Genomic DNA, 20,848 nt, shown 5'->3' on the forward strand with positions numbered 1-20,848 from the left:
ATGCCTCAGCTGGGACTACAGGCGTGTGCCACTATACCCACAAATTTTGTATTTTTAGTACATAAATCTAAACATTTTTTTCACCATGTTGGCCAGGCTGGTCTCAAACTCCTGACCTCTGGTGATCTGCCCGCCTCAGCCTCCCAAAGTGCTGGGATTACAGGCGTGAACCACCATGCCCGGCTCCAGCTCATTCTTATCTGTCCTCCTGTTTACAATCCCAGTCATTGTGAATGGGCCTCTTGGGGTCTGGTTACATTTGGCTTGAGGGCTGGGGTGGGGCAGGACGCACACAGTATTCTCCTTGTTTCCCTTCAGAGAATTTCCTTTTGAATTTCTCATAGCCTGTTACATAGTGTGGAGTTTGGGTTACTGGGGTTATCAATTGAAGGAACTTTTTTTTTTTTTTATTTTGAGACGAAGTCTCACTCTGTCGCCCAGGCTGGAGTGCGGTGGTGCGATCTTGGCTCGCTGCAACCTCCGCCTCCCAGGTTCAACCATTTCTCCTGCCTCAGCCTCCTGAGTAGCTGGAATTACAGGTGCATACCACCATGCCCAGCTAATTTTTTTTTTTTTTGTGTACTTTTAGGAGAGATGGCGTTTCACCATGTTGGCCAGGCTGGTTTCAAACTCCTGACCTCAAGTGATCCGCCCGCCTCAGCTTCTCAAAAGTGCTGGGATTACAGGCATGAGCCACCATGCCTGGCCTGAAGGAACTTTTTGTCAGCATTGAAGATTAGGGGTATATGTCTAGCAGCTCCTTTGTAACATGGGGTACATGTCACTTGTCTTCACCTTTGGGGCTTTGGCCAAAATTCTGTGACCCCAGGAAAAGTCCATTTAACATTATCATTGTAAGTATAACTCACTTATAATGATTAAAAATATGGATCCAATTTCCTTTCTTCTTTCAACTTTCTTTTTCCTTTCATGCTGTTGAGTTTCACACACAATAGGGAAATGCAGGAGTCCTGTGGCAGGGATGATCATGTTGTAGTTTAACAGAAGACATAGCAGGCATAATTTCCTATTTAAAAGGACACGAAGAAGGTTCTATAGTATATCACATGGCAATGAAGTTACATAACCAGGGCTCCTTGTGTTTGATTTATTCCTCTCTATTCAATATGTTTTGATTCATGTACTTTACTAGTTTGAATACAAAATAATATTGAGGATCATTTTTTGCTTAGTATTCTAAGACAAATGTACCAAGTCAAGATTTTTTTGTTGTTGTTGTTACAGGGAAACTTATAGAACCATTGGCCTATATTGGGTTGGATCTATTATTATGAGTGTTGTTGTTTTTGTGCCAGGAAACATTGTAGGTAAGAAACTTTATCTTAAAGTTCACTTTCCTTTTCTAAAACAATGGGGCTTGTTTTTAAATAGAGAAGCTCTTTTAGTTATAATAGAACCAAGTGATTCCAAGCTTACTAAAAACCTGTTTTGCAGAATAATTCCTTTTTCTCACCTTTAAAAAAAATACCTTTTAAGAAGTGCTTTGAGCAATTTTCAGACGTGTGCATTGAACAATTTGGCAGTCAAGTTATCAGGGATTCCTGTTTTTTTAGAAGGATCTCAAGGGAGCGAGTATGGTGTTTATGGCTATATTTAGTGTGCAAATATGTTAACTCCTGACACACTATGAGAACTCCAAAAATGTACTTGGAAATTACAAGTACATTATTAATGTATGCAGGAAATCAGGATGTATATATATATATGGAGATAGATATATACAAACATACATAGATTATCTATCTAGATGTATTTTTTGAGACAGGATCTCACTCTGTTGCCCAGGCTGGGTTGCAGTGGTACAGCCATAGTTCACTGCAGCCTTGATCTCCTGGGCTCAAGCAGATTACTATAGATAGGACATGCCTGTTAATACAATCTAGTATTTTAAATTGACCTTTTTAATTTGGCCTCATTAAAAATATTGTCTGGCCCATAGCAAAATTTTAGATGACCTGAGATGGGGAGGTATCCTAAATATTACTTGTGTTAGATATACTTTTGGTAACTTTTTTCTCTTTCTCTCTTTTAAATAGGGAAGTATGGAACACGAATTTGCCCTGCTTTTTTCTTAAGCATACCATATACTTGTCTTCCTGTCTGGGCTGGTTTCAGAATCTATAATCAGCCATCAGAAAATAATAATTACCCCTCAAAGGTGATTTTATTAAGTTTTGATGTACCCTGTTCTCAGACTCATAGGGTTCTTTCGCATCCACTGGCCACTGAATTGAACTGTGCCTCTGTGGACTGGAGCAGTTGGGGCATCCAAACAGTGTGACTGTTTTGATTATGTACCATTAGCTTACATATTAGTTAATGTGGGCAAGAAGGTCTGTTTCTGTCTGAATACATCTGCTTCTGTTGGCAAGGCCATACTTTGGGGAGCTTCCTGTGCCAGTGGTCACACTGGCTCTAACCATCAGATTCTGCATTGGTGTGTTAAGTGAAGTCCATAGTGTGTGGTTCATCTAGGATTGTTAATGGCCTGGACTTTGAGCACCTGGGTTCCTCTGTGACACCTATGCATTTACTACCCCAAGAGGACACTGGAGGGATACTGCTCCTCAAGGTAGTCTACACAGCCATACAATCTTGACTCCAGAGATCCAGGTCCATGGAGACTGGCTACAGGACATCTGAGACACCTCCCTTCCATTCACAGCCAAGGTAGTCAAGGTGAAACAACACTGGCCTGGCAGATACTCCGTTAAGGCCTTCATTTCTAAGCTAGTTTCTCTCTGTTTCTCCTCCTTTTCTAGGTATTAGATCATTTAGCAAGATCTTTTAAGCAAAACTGATATACGAAAATATGAATTACTAGGGATAATCAGAATACGACTATTCATTTTACAAAAGATTTTCAATATAATTCATTAAAATACATTTTAATTGACAAATACTTCATTTGTAAACATTTAGACACCTGCTATGTAAACTCAGGCTGGCACACTGACAGCTGGTACTCTCTTACATCTGTCTGAGGAAAGAGGTGGCTATTAAAAAGAAAAAGCAAATAGTCAGTCCACCCTTAGTCCCGGCTCCACTGCTTTTAAAGGTTCCATGTCAGTGTGTCAACAGAGTAGGTATGCCATGAGGCAAGCAGAATTGCTTATCATTATTTTTAATGTGAAAACACAGTGACAGCCAGGGCCAAGCAGGCATTGTCATACAGTGCTGACAGAAACATAAATTCAGAATTGCTCTGCAAAGCAATTTGGCAATGTTATCAACCTTAATAATTCTGGAACCCAATAATTCTGCTCCTAGAGCCCTATCCTCAGGAAATCATCACACAGATACCACCAAAGATTTACAAAGTTGTTCATCATTACATTAAGTATAACAGTGAAAAATGCCTAAATATCCAACAGTGGGAGAATGGCTAAAGTGTGGTGTTTTCCATATGGTATTCAGTTTTAGAAAATTTTTAAACATGAAGTGTTTATAATATAGGCAGATGTTAAGGGCAAAAGAACAAATACAGAATTGTTTATATACAGGAATAATTTTATATATAAAATTGTTCCTAGTTTTGTGAAAAATGTAGATATATGTGTATATATGTATGTTGTGTGTGTGTGTGTATGTAACTATATCTATTTACATGTATTACTGGAAAAGTATACCAACTTTTAATAGTGGTGTGGCAGGTATATGGTTTACCTTTAGAATTTCTTATCATTAAAATGTCATTTCAAGAAAAAAAGTGGACTCATAGAGCTACAAGGGCCCTTCAAGAGATCATTTAGCCCAAATTCTTCATTTCACAGATAAGGAAATTGAGACTTGAGGAAGGAAATGATTTTCCTAAAGTTCCATGGCCAGTGATTTATGATATAAATTGTGAATCTTCAAAATTCTCTTATCCACCATCATGACATTTAATGTTTCAGATTTCAGATTCTTCTTTGGCAATTTGGGCCTGCTCTTTAGGTACGAACTCTATTTTAGGTTATTCAAGAAGCCCAAGCGAAAGACCTGCTGAGAAGACCATTTGATTTAATGTTGGTCATGTGTCTCCTCCTGGCAACTGGATTTTGCCTGTTCAGAGGCTTGGTAAGCATAACAGATCATAATAACATAACATTGTGATACTATTCATATTTCCAAATGGAAAAAAACTTAGAAATATGTTTTTGTTTTTCCATCAGACTTCTTAGTGAACTAACAAACCATTCCTCCCATCAAAGCCTGGAGCCCTGGACCTGCTTCCTGCTGCTCCCGACCCCAGCCTCCTGCTGTCACCTCCTCCCGTCCTTAGATCAAGCTCTACTCAGAAGCATCTTCCTCCCTGTTTTAGGGCATCTAAAAAATCAGCCATCAGAATCTCTCTTTTTTATTCTTTTGATGTTTCTGATTTAAATGTAAATATCTTTGGTAAGGATGGCACCTTAGGACGGCAACACAACTGTGGCACAGAGCATCCCTGTGTTCTCGGGAGTAGGGGCAATGGGGTTGAGGAAGGTGCACTAGTTCAACAATTCATGTGTATGTAGGGTCATGGGAATGTCTCACTGATAAGAGTAGTGTTGAGTAAATTCATCTCAGGCCTGGAGTCTTTGTATTGATGTGACTGAAATACATTAAGGGCACGTGGGCATTTCATGTTTTCTATTTTCTCTTTATTAATATTTTACTGCAGAGGTTAGGAAAAACCCTCACAGGCTTTGGAGTTAGAATCCTGGCCACTTACTAGCTGTGTGGCCTTGGAAAAACTACTTAACCTCTTTGACTCTGTTTTCCTCTCTGTAAAATAACACTACCTACCTTAACAGTATTGTTTTGGAGATTAGATAATGTACATCAAACACTTGGTAGAGGCTCTTATACATAGTAAATGATTACTGTTAGGATTTTTATTGATCAGTGATCCTTCACAATGCCCCAGTTTGATGATTTCTTCTTAGTAGAAATGAATTTGGTAAGTTCAGAATTATATTGTTAATTATATTCAGCTTCAGTGACAATTTCTATTCTAAGCCTGTTGGCGTGCAACAGTTGGACAGTAGAGTGGCAAGTGTAAGCCCATGTGGGTGACTCTTATCATTTCAGGGTCTTGGGCTACTGGGGGCCTGTGCAGCAGGCTGGGTTCAGGGCAAGAAGCTGTTTTAAGAGTTATCTTTATCTATGAAATGTCAGAAACTTTCTGGAGGAGAGTTGGCTAACAGGAGGAGGGGAATGGTGAAGAGAAGTAAAGAAGGCAAGGCCGTAGCTTTGCTTAGACCACAGGGCCACTGAAACTGTTCTTTGGTTAGTTTGTTGTAATTCTTAAAGTTCAAACAACAAAAAATAGTGGGCCCCACCTGTATTCTTGCACGTCTATATCCCCTTCCCTGTGCACATGAGAAAAATGTGTGCATATGTGGGGGTGCATGCAAGGTGGGTAGGGCTTTTGGATTGGGGCCATTTTTACCAACTCTGCCATTGGCCTGTGTTCATATATGCCATGTAGGTGGGACAACATTTATGGCCAAAGACCTGAGGAATGGTGCCTGAGGGGAGGAAGGTGACTCAGAGAGGACCTAGTAAGGTGCCAAAGAGACTTTCCGGCAAGAGGACCCTGCTTTCAAATCATCATCTTTTACTGCCTCCAAAGGCCATATACTCTATGATGCACTGGAGACAGGAGGGTGCCATTTTCAAATCTTGCAATGCATAGTAAGATGAATTTGGTGTAGAAATATACTTTTATTCCTGTAGGGAATAGTGGGCTAGTTATTTCCAAGAAAAGTGAAACTCATAATTTAAAGCAAGCTGTGCTTTGGCTAGCCAAACCTAGATACTTAAACTCTGAATATCTGAAAGGTACCCAAGAATAGGGCATTAGTTTCCATTTCCTGCACCATAATTAACCTTTGCTTAATCTCCTTAGAACAAATCTGCAAAATATTTCCATCACTGATGAGCCTCTACAATGCATACGTTTTGTTAAATAGCAAAGCAGCTTGTGACTAAACCTGGCACATTTAGCCTTATCAGCAAACCTAAGAACCAGATGTGATTGTATTTTTATAATGAGTTTATTTTTTGTCCTTAGATTGCTTTGGATTGCCCATCTGAGCTCTGCCGATTATATACGCAATTTCAAGAGCCCTATCTAAAGGATCCTGCTGCTTATCCTAAAATTCAGGTCAAGTAGTTATGAAGCCTAAGATTTTTCTAAAATTAATTTTCTTTTTAAAAAATGGGTCCCAGCTGGGTGCGGTGGCTCATGCCTGTAATCCCAGCACTTTGGGAGGCTGAGGCAGATTGATCACGAGGTCAGGAGTTTGAAACCAGCCTGGCCAGCACGGTGAAACCCCATCTCTACTTAAAAAATACAAAAAACTAGCCAGGCATGGTGGCACGTGCCTGTAATCCCTGCTACTCAGGAGGCTGAGGCAGGAGAATTGCTTGAACCCGGGAGGTGGAGGTTGCAGTGAGCCGAGATCGTGCCACTGCACTCCAGCCTGAGCAAGAGTGAGACTCCACCTAAATAAATAAATAAATAAAAAGAAAAGGGTCCCATATAGGAAATAGGAATTAATATTTTCAAAGATGAAAATGTTTATTTTTTTGTACTTTTTAGTCAGGCCAAGTTAACTGCCAATTTGCTGATGATGTTATTTCTCTGTTCAATACAGATGCTGGCGTATATGTTCTATTCTGTTCCTTACTTTGTGACTGCACTGTATGGCTTAGTGGTTCCTGGATGTTCCTGGATGCCTGACATCACATTGATACATGCTGGAGGTCTGGCTCAGGTACTAAGAATATTCTGTTGAGAAGGTTTACTTGTGGTCTAGGTGTCAGTTGTTGAATATATGAAAAACTTCTCTGCTCAGTGTTTTAGAGTAGGAGATAGCTATTAGACATGTCACCTTTTGTTTTGCAGTTCTTCAGAAGACATTTCTGCAAGTACATTTTATTTAAATCTCACAATAACTATACGGTAGATGTGCCATCCAGTTACACAGATGAGGAAACTGAGGTCCAGTGAAGTTAAATGATTTGCCCAAGGTTACACACCCAGCATGTGGCATTGTTGTTTTATAGGACTGTTTCACAATCTCTGAATACTATGGCTACTAAAAAAGGATTGAGAGCTGTCACCTTCAAAATGTCCATCCAAATTAAAGACTTCAGAATTCCACTACACTATGCTATACAGAACCAGGGAAACTGGTTTAAAAAATGTTCTGAGCCTGTCATTTCATTCCTTTTCCATTGGCACCTTGCCAAATATTTGGCCTGGAGTAGGTGTTCAGTGAATGCTTACTGCATTTAACTGAAAATGAAATTATCTATGGAGAACTTCACACATAACATAAAGCACATTTTTACAAGATAATTAGCAAAACAAATCGATCTTCTGAACAAGGAAGAAAATTAATTTCATTGTTCTTACTAGAAATAAAACAAATGAACTTATCGTTTAAAAACATTAGCTTCTCTTGTTCTTTTCAAGCAGTTATAAGAATGAGGTTCATCCAGAAACTGTAGGCTTGTACAGTCAATTATATGCATGGTATAATAACCATGATCGTAAGACATACTAGAATTCACATAGTTGAAAAATATAGTATTTAAGGGGTCAGTGCATTAAATCCTTTCAGTTTGAGGTAATTCTTAATTATAAAATTAGCATAGTAGTATCAAAAAAGTTGATGTAGCATCCAGAAGTAATGGTTCCTGTCCTTTCCTTGAGGGGCTTAAGAAGGAAGAGAACTAACATTTATTGCTCTTTGCTGGTTGTTTTTCCTTTGCAGACCCCTAAATACCCGATTCCTCAGTGCTTGGGGTTTATTTCTGTATTTTAGGTCTTTATCTTTGTATCTTTCAATACCAACTATAAGCTGATGACTTCCAGTTTTCTACCTTCAGCCCACACTGTTCCCAGACTCCTGTATTTCATTCCAAACTCAGTCTTTTTACTTGCATGCCTCACTAGCACCTCAGATTTAATATATAAAATAGGACCTGATCCTCCCCACAACCTCTCTTCCATTTTTTCATTATCTGTGTAAATAGTCCAATTGCATCCACCAACTCAAGCCAGAAACTTGGAGTAATTATTTACACTCCTCATCCTCTACATCTAGACCACCACTCAGTCTTTTTTTTTTCTTTTAAAGAGACAGGGTCTTGCTCCATCTCCCAGGCTGGAGTGTGATGGCACAGTCATAGCTTACCGCAGCCTCAGACTCCTAGGCTCAAGCAATCCTCCTGCCTCTGTCTCCAGAGTAGCTGGGACTACAGACATACACCACCGCACACAGCTAATTTTTAATTTTCTTAAAGAGATGGGATCTTATTTTGTTGCCCAGGTTATTCTCAAATGCCTGCTTCAAGTAATCCTCCTGCCTCAGCCTCCCAAAGTGGTGGGATTACAGGTGTGAGCCACCACACCCAACCAGGTCCAGTTAGTTTTACTCCAGTGATTCTCCAACCCATTTTTTTTTTTTCCAGCTCGCTGCCCCTACACTAGTCTGAGCTCTCATTACCTTACTTCGTGCCAGGCAAACCACATTAAAAATTTTACTTACCTATTTGTCTAAGGATAGGCTATGTGCTCTGCTGCTGTAACAAATACTCAGTGTAGCTTAACACAATAAAATTTTATTTCTTGTTTATGCAAAGATCACGTGGGATATTTTCAAGGTCCAGGCCTGGCACCAGGTCAACTGAGGGGAGGCTGGTGACTGTGGTCTTCCTGCCTGCCTCAGAATAAACAGCACAATGGACATATAATATTATCTTTTGTAATAGCTTTGAAAAAAAATCCCAATTTAAAGATGAGGAAGCTGAGGCTCGGTCCACCTGAAATTATTTGCCTAAGATTACAGTTATTAAATGGCAGAATAGGGTTATGAAATCTTGTCTGACTCCAAAGCTCATATTCTTCTCTATTGTGTTATCTCACCCACCCCATGCAAACAATGAACTATGGCACAGAGTCCTACAGCACAAAAGACTGTATGTAGTACGAGGTGTTGGAGAACCTTGTGGGTTGAAGGCAGTGACATTCTGAATTGGACTCTCAGGGCCAAGTAGGGCTTTATTAGGCTGAGCCTCTCCAGGGAATAACCCAGGGCAACACTGAGTTGTGGGCATATGCAGCAGGTCTGAGGGCAGAGAAAGCCTTAGATTTTTTTTTTGGCCTGGTTCCCCTGCCTTATTCTCCTGTATCCTTCAGGACAGATGGCCGCATACCCACTTCACTCTTGCCAGCCCTTTCTTTAGAGGATTAGACTGTTCAGTTTGACAGCTGTTCAGTTTGACACCTATTACCTGTGTGCTTTGCCTGCACAATCAGGCCTCCTCTGCCTGCCATGTGCCTGGTAGGCCTGGAACCAGTCCTTGATGCAGGAATGCTAAGTGTCATCAGCCAGCAGGCTGGTTAAAGAGACCAGATGTTGGACCTGGTCAAGTCTCAGGAGACAAATGGAAACAGAAGGAAAACCTAGGCAAAAGCCTAGTCACATGGCCAGGGTCAACAGTCAGGAAGCTTAGGAAGGTCATAGCTTAGAGGAAAATGGGTGTGGTAAGCCTGTAGCAATAAGGCAAACCCTAATCTGTTGGTGAAGCTAAGCTTGCAGATGGGCACTTATTACTCCAGCCAAGTGGTTCTGAGAAGGGCAGTGTGGACTACAGAGCAGCTGGCAGCCGCAGGGGGCATTACCTCATTCATGTCAGATGTCAGGAATCCTGGGGCTTATCCATCACTGCCCAGTTTGATAAGGCAGCCTGAAGCCCCTCTCTTGATGGTGAATGCCCAGATCCAGAGCCTAAGGCTAAGGACCAGATCCTGTAAATGTCAGAAGGATGTCTCTCCCAGCCCAGCAGGTGAAGACAGACTGAGTAAAGAATTATGGGTCTGATTCCCATAGCTCTTGGCTGAGCTTTAATATCTACCTACTTACAGTGTGCAGGCTAAGGAAAAGTTAGAAGCCATGCTGCAACAAAACAATACATATGACCAGAATACTGAATTATGTTATCTGTTTTGTACTTAGCAAATACTTGCTTATGAAATGGAGTCTCATCTTATGGGAGTATCTGACACATTCATCACAGAAAGCACTCTCCAGCAAGGCATGGTGGCTCACACCTGTAATCCCAGCACTTTGGGAGCCCGAGGTGGGTGGATTGCTTGAAGTCAGGAGTTTGAAACCAGCCGGGGCAACATGGTAAAACCCCATCTCTACAAAAAACACAAAAATTAAGCTGGCATGATGGCATATGCCTGCAGTCCAAGCTATTAGGAAGGCCAAGGTGGGAGGATCGCTTGAACCAGGAGGCAGAGGTTGCAGTGAGCCGAGACTGCGTCACTGCACTCTCCAGCCCAGGCAACAGAGAGAGACCCTGTCTCCCCCACCACCACCACAAAAAAAAAAAAAAGGCATTTTTTTTAGCAAGCATCTTTGCTTGCTAAAATTGCCATTCTTATTTAGAAGCCTTATGCATTCATGATCCCACTAACTTTACTAAAACTTACTTTTATTGAAACATCTAGTAATCTCTCAAGAATCTATGCAACTTAGGGAAAAAAAAAAAAACACCTTTGAAAAGTTCTAAATCAGTATAGGCCAATGGAAGAAATATTGAGTAGTGGCCAGGAGCAGTGGCTCACACCTGTAACCCCAGCACTTTGGGAGGACCAGGCAGGTGGATCACCTGAGGTCAGGAGTTTGAGACCAGCCCGGCCAATTGGCATGACAAAACCCCGTCTCTACTAAAAATACAAAAAATTAGCAGGGTGTGGTGGTGGGCGTCTATAATCCCAGCTACCTGGGAGGCTGAGGCAGGAGAATCGCTTGAACCCGGGAGGCAGAGGCTGCAGTGTGCCAAGATCACGCCACTGCACTGCAGCCTGGGTGACAGAGCAAGACTGTCTCAAAAAAAAGAAAAAAAAAAAGAGTGAGTAGTTATTGGGGCCTTGATTTCAGACCATGTAGGAGTCTGCCAAATCTGCTGCCTTCAGAAATCAAAAGATCAAGGAAAGAGTAAAAGAAGATTGAAACCAGGACACATTTTAGACCAAAGAGTTCCACTGGGGACTTACTCATAACCCAGGTATCTTTTCATATGAAATGCAAACCATAGGATTAAAGCTGCAAGTGTAATCTGAAAGGCATTATAGGCTGGTTAGATCCACTTATTAGCATTTCCTATCAATTGAAGCATTTTCTCTGCTAAAATATCAATGAAAATGAAAAAAAGTCAAAGCCAGTAGAGTTCATATAGTTAGGAACATAAGCTCTGGAGGTGAACTGGTTCAGATTCTAGCCAGTTGCTGATGAGCACAATGACCTTGGCTACTTTACCTCTCTGATCCTCAGTTTCCTCTCTGTAAAGTGAGGATAATAACAGTAGCTTTCTCATGGAATTGCTGTGAGGGCTGGATGAGGTAATATATGTAAAGGGCTTAAAACAGTGTCTGGCACATAACAGCTATGTAACTCTTCGTTGCTATTATTACTGGTAGAAGATTCCAAGTAAGAGTTTGGGGATATGCCTTATGTTGTTCAGAAGATTAACCTGAAGACAAACTAATTAAATTATGTGTATTGTATATAATTACCAAGAAAACAAAGAAACTGGGTGAAAGCTTTGGGACAGACTCACCACGGGCTTGGTAAGGAGCCTGCCATCCCACAGCCAGCGAAGCAGGTTCAGTTACTTCAGTCAGGTGCTGCCCTCAGACTCTCTAACTCCCTGGCTATTAGGTGCTATGCCATGTCTTTTTCTCACAAAGAGATATGGAAACTTATGTATGAATAATTTGGTTGTGAAGAGTTAACTCTACTGAAGTAAATTTCTTTTTTTGTAATTTTTTTTTTAACTTGAGACAGGGTCTTGCTATGTTGCCCAGGCTGGTCTCAAACTCCTGGACTCAAGTGACCCTCCTGCCTTGGCCTCCCAAAGTGCTGGGATTACAGGTATGAGCCACCACGCTCAGCCTGGAAGTAAATTTCATATGGTTTTTCCCTCATGGAGACGTTAAGAAAAATCTGAAAGTAACGGTTTAGGTAGAACACGGTTAGTGGGGATACTAATGCAAATCTTGTTTTCTTCATTTGCTTCTGGTGTGACTCATTGCTCAACATCTTTATTTAGTATTAAATTATACTGATTTAACATCTTTATGTACTTATCCTTTCATGGAGACACTCACAGTAAAAAGGTCAAAAGGTCAAGAGGATCTAAAAACAAAGGGCCCAGGTTTTCTACAGAGTTGAGCACCAGATCATGAATGGGTATTTCAGTTTTGTATTTTGTGTCTACAGAATAGCCCCAAGTGCTTGACACTGTCTAAGCATGTCACAAACATCACCTCACTGAACCCTCATAACAACCTATGAGGTGGGTTCCACACCTTACCCAAGGCCACAGGGCTGGTTTGTGGTGGAGCTGTGATTTGACTCTGGATGTCTAGTTCCAAAGTCAGTGTTCTGAACCAATAAACTATGTTGCTCCGAAAACTCTAAGAAAAGATAACACAGTTCTACATTAGCTATTTATACTGTATTAGCAAAAGACCCTGGCTATCATCCCAATGGTCACCTAAGTTTTCTGCCTATAATATTCACATGGACATATAACACTCTTTCAGTTCTTCCTTCTGGAACCACGATTAACTTTTTTAGTTATCCTTTACAGATTGTCTCTATACATGTAAGAAAACAGCTCTTAAAATTTAACTTTTGTTCACCTTATTGTTTCATTTGCCATTCCAATCATCCATTCTTAAAAAAAAAATCAGAGTATATCTCAATAATTTCTGTAAGGTGAAAATGATTTAGAATGAAGTGGAAGAAAAATTATTAGGGACTCAACCTCACATTGCTAAATTCTGGAGAAATTTCTAGGATCAACAACTCATATCTGTAATCCCGGGCCTCCTGTTAATTCAGCAGCACTGAGTTCACTGAGCCACCTGACCCCAGCACAGGCTCAGGCTGAGCTCTTCAGGTCCTGCCATGGGAGGCCTTGTGCTGCTGGGAACATCACCCAGGAGACAACCTGCAGCCCTTTATTAGCTATGTGCTTGGGAAGAGAAACCTCCTCAGGTGAGACTGTTTTTCTGAACTTCAGAACCCTGAACACTTAACATCCTATGCCTTAGAGAAAGCTCTAGTCAGGTGCTCACTCAGCTAGAAGTGTGGCCACCATAAGTACATCCATTAGGACTATGAGCAGTACTGGGAGCTGCACACAACTGGCCTTAGAGTTCTTCTCTCACATACAAATGCCTCTTTTGATTATGAATGTTAAAATTTTTGTGCCTTGTTTAATAATTCTGAATAAAGAGGCCTACTAAAATACATACAAAAATAGAGAAATGCTTTGTAGACCCTTTTTGTATTTTGACAGTCACAAATCCATTGTTGTTGAACGTTTATTGAGCTCTAACAATGTGATAGGTGCCACACAAAACATTAGACACAGTACCTGCCCAGTGGGCTTACAATCTAATCTGAGGACATGAATCTTTTTTTTTTTTTTTTTTTTAAAGACAGAGTCTCACTCTGTCACCCAGGCTGGAGTGCAGTGGCACAATCTTGGCTCACTGCAACCTCCACTCCCGGGTTCAAGCAATTTTCCTGCCTCAGCCTCCCAAGTAGCTGAGATTACAGGCGTCTGCCACCACGCCTGGCTAATTTTTTGTATTTTTAGTAGAGATGGGGTTTCACTATGTTGGCCAGGCGGGTCTTGAACTCCTGACCTCAGGTGATCCACCTGCCTTGGCCTCCCAAAGTGCTGGGATTACAGGCGTGAGCCACTGCACCCGGCCATGATTCATTTAATGTTGCCACGAGTGTGCTGTTCATGAAAATGAGGTATTAACTGCACTGGTTAGTGCAGGAAAAGAGCCTACGGAATCACTGACTTTTTATGCAGGCTTCCCTATGCAAGTAGGCACAACTGCTCATATTTATTCTCTCAAAGTATGGTTAGCATTTCCCCAAATTTGGTGATTTTGTGATGTGTACAAGTATCTATAAAGACAGAACCACCAAACTCAGATTTCTGAAAACCAGGGATCAAATTTGGCTTCTAGTCTAGAAGAAAATGCTTGGTTATATATTCAGAAAAACACTATTATTCAAAACAGGCCCTAAGGAAAAATAGTACGGGAGCCATGCTCCTGCTCAGAGTTCCTAGAATGTCCAGAAAGCACCTCCTCAGGGCAGCCCTGAAAGTGCCCTTTACTCTCAAGGTTTTTTGTCCTCGGAGCCCAGAGATACAAATACATCTGCTGAGTTCTGCCTGGGCATCTACCCAGGGGAGGTGTATCTGAGGGCCGAGTCCTCTCAGTGCCTCATAGATCACAATGTAGACAATCCACATGTTGGTCCTTAGCAATACATCATGCTAATTTAATTTCTATCTCCAGAGTAGCAAAAATGTACCACAGGTCACCAGAATATATCAGGAATTTGTAAAAATGCAGCCCATTAAAATATCTGCCACTGATAAAAAATTCATAAAGATGCTGCTTAAAAAAACTTGTCCTTTTCTTGTCATGGTGAAGTCAAATGGTAAGTAACACCTTTATCTGTGAATCACTCAGCAGAATAAATTGGTTTCATATGGAAGGAAATGTAAAATAACTTATATGTATTTAAAGCAAATTATCTAGTTCTTCATTCTTGTTACTTCTATGCCTTCTCTATAGTGCAGTCTTTTGTCTCTTTGATCCTGATGAACTGATAATTTACTACTTATTACATTTAGATTCCCAATCCTTTATTCATGTATATCTTGAATTTCAGCAAAATATGAAAATGCAGACTCCAGGGGTACATTTTGTAATGATATAAGCCTTCTGAGGAAATTTTCTGACAGGAGCTTTTAATCCTGCTGTGGTCTGTTTTACCCTTTCCAATACGGTTTTCCTCTGTGCTTGCGAAAAGTATCAAAAAAGACCAATTGGCACATTCTGAATGTGTTTTCTGAACAAGTATACAAGTAGAGAGGGAGGCCATTTTGCAAATGCAGATAATGCTGACAAGTCATACTTCTAAATAAATTATAATTTGATTTAAAAAGGTTGCCTGCATGTACATTTGCCATTTTACAAAGAGCAACCGTACTCCTACCTCCACCCAAGTTGGTAACAAACTTATCTTACAAACAACCCTTAATATTTTAAAAGCTGCAGAAAAAACAAATACATGAATAAATGAATAAACAAAAAACACATAGGGAAAGGGTATGAGCTCTTGCTCCAAGGAGTAGATGAAAGACTGATAAATGAAGCTGAGGTCCCCCCAGTGCTTCCCTTTCAATAGTTTGTTATGCTAAAAATATTTTAGTTTTTAAAAACTCTGCACTTTCTTCATTTTTATTGGAACACAATTTGTGAACCACAACTGAGTCTGTATGTAGGATCTCCAGAATGCAAATCAGAAAAAAATTTGAGATTTTATTCAGATTTTTCTATTAGATTGAGCCACTAATGTTTGGTAAGGGGCACTTGATGGTTAAAAAATACAACTGGCATGATAAAACTACACTAAATAATATCTACTTTATTTGAACAGTCATATCAAGAATGGCCCTAAATTTAATCAAAGACTAAATTTAATGAAAGACTCTGACATTAAAGACTCCGGATTGTTTGAAGGTATTTTGTCTGCAGGTGAGACTGGTTTTGAGGGCACAGAAACGTAGCCTGAATGAACCATTCAGAACTCATCATGCGTCCAACTGAACACGTTTCATGCTTACCCAATTTTTTTTTTTTTAATGCAACAGGCTCAGTTTTCTCACATTGGTGCATCTCTTCATGCTAGAACTGCTTATGTCTACAGAGTCCCTGAAGAAGCAAAAATCCTTTTTTTAGCATTAAACATAGCATATGGAGTTCTTCCTCAGCTCTTGGCCTATCGTTGTATCTACAAACCAGAGTTCTTCATAAAAACAAAGGCAGAAGAAAAAGTGGAATAAAAATATTACTTCATGTTCCTCCTTTCTAAATTACTAACTTTTGTTATACTGGTACTAATATTTTGTCCCATTTCACTCTCTTCTCATACATGAATACTTAAGAATATGTACATTCTTGCTCTGCACTGTATGTGTGAGCTATATGGTATTGTGTAAATTTTTTTTTGAAGGAAAATGGAAATTCTTGAGAAACAGTTTGTTTAAAGAAATATATTCAAAATCATTTGTGAATAAACTTGATCATCCATCTCAATATTCTGTTTGATGTATAAAATAATTATAAGTGTAAAAAATTACAATTTAGTGCCAATAGTAGTGAGCATGAAATGAAACTGTTCAAAAGAGAATATGGCCTGTGCATATTAAAAAATTCAAAACAGTGAATGCAGACTGGAGGAGTAACTTTTGCAAATAAGATGAATATGCTTCATTATTAACCTCAATGTAAAAGGCAAATCATCAGAATATTTTTAAATGTTGTTTGAAAAATGTTTTCCCAAGGAAAGTTTATTATTTGCTGCTGTTTTAAGAAAATTACTTTTACTAAATTTTTTTGTGTGAATTTAAACAGCTAAATAGGGATCAATAACTTTATCTCTATCCTTAATGAACTACTTGTTTTATTGGTGGCTGGAAATATTTATATTGTATTTCTGTGTATATTTTTAATAAAATTATTTTTGGCCTCTTATGAAGACAAATCTTATTAAATTTGAAACATTTCATATATACACATAAAATGCTTTTAAAGAAAATTTGTGAGTTGTATATTCCAATTCAAAATGTCATCTACATTCCCCTTATGTTTCAGTGTGAGCAATGCAGAGGTCTTTTGATTAATTAAATTTCATTAATTAAAAAATACATTCAAATATTCAAAATTAAAAAGTACCTTTTAAGGAAAAAGTATTAGATTGACATCCCTACTATCTTTTTATGAACTTTTCATGTTTGGGATTGTATGTTGAGTATACTAGAGAAAACCAGTATTTACTAAATGAAAGAAACACACCAAAAATACAAACAACCACTTCCTCACTGTGCCCTGAAATGATAAATGGACTGGTGCTTTCATACCCTTAGCTGCCATCATCACTATCATCATTATTAATGGCCCTAGGCTTTTAGGTCTGCTCACATTTTCTCATGTTTTTATTAGCTCTCACCAAGAAAACCAAAAGAAAATGGGATACAAATCAATGCATGGATAATATCAAGTTACAAAATCTAGGGTCCACTGGGCTGGTAAATATGTATGTGTAAGCAAATCATGTAGTCATCTCCCCATCATCCCCTACAGTGTTTTCAAATAATCTAAAACCCAGAGAGTGTTTAAAAAAAAAAAAGAAAGAAAAAGAAAACCCTCACCTGCACTTGATTCTATTGTCAGCTTGCTGTGAACAATTTTTGCTTTAATATATGAATTACATTAATACCTCACGTTACATATATGAAGCCAAATTACACTAACTTAGTTTGCTTACAACCTCAAATCTTACTCCCAGTACACATTCCAATAAATTTATTCTGTAAAAACAATACATTTTTTTGTTTTTGATTTTTTTACAGTAAACTTTTCAACTACAAACCTTGAATACGCGAAAGATGTTCCAAGGACAAGCATTAACAGGATTGATAAAACCCAAACTGACTGACTGTGTTCTCACAATATAAGCTGGCATAAAAATAAATAAAATTCTCTATTATCACAATAGCAACAATAATGTACACATAATAATGGTTTAAGGATGAATATTAACTATTCTAAGTGTAGTTCCAAAAGAAAACAGTTTATTTTAAAAGTCTACATTTAAAAGTCAATGCTTTGTCTGGTTTCCCATAGGGCTGTTGCTGATTCCAGCTTTAAAATGTAAAGTATCCACCTTGAGTGCTTAGCTCAAAATTGTATTGGCACTGGGAAAAAAATAAATCATTGCCTTTATTTTGGAGTAACACAAAAAGACTCACTAACTTCACATATAGAAACTTAGTTTGTGTACATAACAATATGAATTTTGAGAAGTATAAGCTGTCAACTAGCTATTTCTAATACGGAATAGATATTTTACAATATGGTTAAACTTTACACATGGCCTCAAAACTGAAGGACAATTTTAATTTCGTCTTCAATATACCAACATTATGTATTTAGGAATTAATTCCTGGGTTCTGTCACAGAGAGGAAATTCCATTCTTAAGCATTATGTTGAGTGGTCATCTAAAAAATGTTAATTTATATTTAACTGAGTGTTTGATGATGGTGGGGTCAAGGCAGGAAAATGATGATCATAACTGCCTTGATAAAAGGATCCTAGACATGTATAAGTCTGCGCAAAAATCTTGATAATCCTTAGTGGTTAAGGGCAACTTCATGCAACCAAATAACATGAAATTAAATCAGTAACTTTTAAAAAAGGCTAAAATGTCTTTTCCCCCCGAAACACAACAGAGAGGAATATGAATAATGTACATACAAACTGGGGTTCTGTCAATGACAACAAGGACTATGTGTTGGTTCGTATCAAATCCAAGAATATTAGACAACCAAACATATAACCTTCTTGTGGTTTCTCTTAATATGCAGCATTCATTATGGTAGTTAGGTCTGTAAAAAAAAAAAAAAGAAAGAAAACAAGCCTTTAGATGATTTAGGATACTAACAATGAGAGCTATCCACACCTAGATAGTACATAATTGGGTTTTCTGAAATTTTAATATGCACTGCAGCATTAATAATACTTACTGAGCAAGAGCAGCTTCTGTGGCTTTGCTTTAGACCTGTCAGTGCAAAAAGTTAAAGGAAATACTAGGGTATTTTTAGTGCCCCGTAGAAAAAAATTATAAACCTTGTCTACTGTCTGTTAGGACAGAGTGCAGCAGTGCACATTCTACAATTCTAGGACTATGTTTATTGCTGGAATACATCATCAGTGGAGAAATTGATATAATCTATCTTTGTGAGGACATTCTTCAGAAAGGTAAGCTGTGTAAAATTTAAAAAGCACTTAGAGTGTGCACCAATTAATCTTCAGAATATTTATAACTTAATTACTTGTGACACATAGCTCAAATGTAAGAGTTAATCAAGATGTACAAAGTCTCTGACTTCTTGCTTTTAAAAAAAACATAAAGGATAAGAGGAAGCCTAGATTTCTTTTAAAATTTAGATGGCATCCGTGTGACAAACAGAAAATAAAACATTTGTTTCATAAAAGAACTTTGTTTCGATTTGGGTCCCACTTTAAATTATGTCTGGTTCTAGTTCCCCAAAGGATGCTATTTTTTTCCCCCTCATAATTAACCCAAATATATTAAACCCCCTAGTAATACCCTCATGGGATGAATGAAAGAGGGAACTCAGGCCTCAAATATTTTTTTCTAAAAACAGCCTGCTTCGCTTCCACTCTTAATTTCACTAAATGAATGAACGTGTTTGTAAGCACATGTGCACACTCATGGGTATGTTCTCATTCAGACAGCTCAACAGGTATACTAAATGGTATATATTATAATAAACGATTCCAGGACCTTCAAAGGAGAGAGAGTTACCAAAACTTCCATCCCCCTAAGATGGCAGAAATATACTTTTTATCCTTCCGTCCCTACCAAGATGAGGAAGTAAATCTTTAAAAAAAAAAAATGTTTGAAATTTATGAACTTAAAAAATGGAGTGCCTGGTGACTCCTAATTATTTCTTAACAAAAACACCAGTTATAAGATTATACTCACAGATACTTTGGAGGATCTTCCTCCCTTGTGAAGGAGGAAGACACCCATTAGAACAATGAAAAATTGTTATTCAACCAAAGAAACTTTTTTTTTTTTTTTTTTGAGACAGAGTCTCGCTCTGTCACCTAGGCTGGAGTACAATGGTGTGATGTCAGCTCACTGCAACCTCCGTTCAAGTGATTCTCCTGCCTCAGCCTCCTGAGTAGCTGGGATTACAGGTGTGTGCCACCACGCCTGGCTAATTTTTGTATTTTTAGTAGAGATGGGGTTTCACCACGTTGGCCAGGCTGGTCTTGAACTCCTGACCTTGTGATCCACCTGGCTTGGCGGCCTCCCAAAGTGCTGGGATTACAGGCGTGAGCCACCGTGCCCGGCCAAAACCTTCTTTAACAATGTTTTCTTATTATTACTGTGAAAGGCAATAAATTCTATGTTTATCTTGGTAGAATAATCACAGTAAAAACTACTCAATCCACATCAAAGAATATTTTTGGAACAGGTGGTCCCATGGCAGCCTCAGAGTAGTATTAATACCCCAAACAAAGGGAAGGGAGCACCAAGAATGTGACTATAGTTTTAAGGACATGCTTTTTGGGGTCTTTAAACAAAGTGCTGTAAAATGAGTGCTTTGCAAAAGCAAATTACAAAATCTGAGATTAAAAAATGCTCATACCATAATCACTTTGCATCCATGTATTGAAAACTGCATCTTGCTAATTCATCATGGTATATACTCTGACTGTCTCCTAGATCTGAAGTCTCCTCTGAGTAAGCAGCCACAAATGGTTCCTTATGCACTGGTTGCCATGCACCCCTATATTAGATATTGGCTGGAGAATCCAATCAGATTCTCTCTGGAGGTATCTAAATGTGAGGCACACTGAGAAGCTGTAGGGTGGCAGCAAAACTGAAGGATACCCAGAACACTATAAGCAGAAGCTATGAAACAACAGAAGCCATAAGGATCTTTTCAAGGAGTACCATTTTGATATGAAGGAATGATAATATTCAATATGGCTATGCAGACTCGGCAATTTGGCACATTATAACAAATAAGTAACTTATTACTTCCAGAAAAACAACTGTTTTTTGCCAATGATAAAATTTGAGTGTTTAGTGAAAACTAGAATTTCAAATCCTCCATGACTGACAGTTTTCC

At 38.8% G+C, this 20,848-nt stretch overlaps 2 protein-coding genes across 6 annotated transcripts in view; one reads left to right on the forward strand and one right to left on the reverse strand.

Annotated features, from left to right (window-relative positions):
• Window positions 1-16,213, forward strand: part of TM6SF1 (transmembrane 6 superfamily member 1) — a 29,746-nt gene extending 13,533 nt beyond the window's left edge. Inside the window, exons 5-11 of one of the 3 annotated variants that reach the window (XM_058427179.1) lie at window positions 1,246-1,328; window positions 2,058-2,179; window positions 3,976-4,080; window positions 6,062-6,154; window positions 6,648-6,767; window positions 10,020-10,143; window positions 10,953-12,037. In XM_058427179.1, coding sequence (XP_058283162.1) covers window positions 1,246-1,328; window positions 2,058-2,179; window positions 3,976-4,080; window positions 6,062-6,154; window positions 6,648-6,767; window positions 10,020-10,143; window positions 10,953-11,074 — 769 coding nt within the window. In that variant the 3' untranslated portion in view covers window positions 11,075-12,037. Of the gene's footprint in view, window positions 1-1,245; window positions 1,329-2,057; window positions 2,180-3,975; window positions 4,081-6,061; window positions 6,155-6,647; window positions 6,768-10,019; window positions 10,144-10,952; window positions 12,038-15,768 lie in introns of those variants that run through there. The other 2 variants (XM_032176251.2, XM_032176256.2) reach the window with 2 other exon arrangements.
• Window positions 1-20,848, reverse strand: part of HDGFL3 (HDGF like 3) — a 96,481-nt gene that overhangs the window by 9,739 nt on the left and 65,894 nt on the right. Inside the window, exon 6 of one of the 3 annotated variants that reach the window (XM_032176258.2) lies at window positions 17,466-18,565. The exons of the other annotated variants lie outside the window; for them this stretch is intronic. Coding sequence (XP_032032149.1) covers window positions 18,560-18,565 — 6 coding nt within the window. The 3' untranslated portion in view covers window positions 17,466-18,559. Of the gene's footprint in view, window positions 1-17,465; window positions 18,566-20,848 lie in introns of those variants that run through there. 3 annotated transcript variants of the gene reach the window in all.

This window comes from Hylobates moloch, unplaced genomic scaffold (genome assembly GCF_009828535.3).
Source record: "Hylobates moloch isolate HMO894 unplaced genomic scaffold, HMol_V3 SCAFFOLD_14, whole genome shotgun sequence".
Classification (NCBI taxonomy): domain Eukaryota; kingdom Metazoa; phylum Chordata; class Mammalia; order Primates; family Hylobatidae; genus Hylobates; species Hylobates moloch.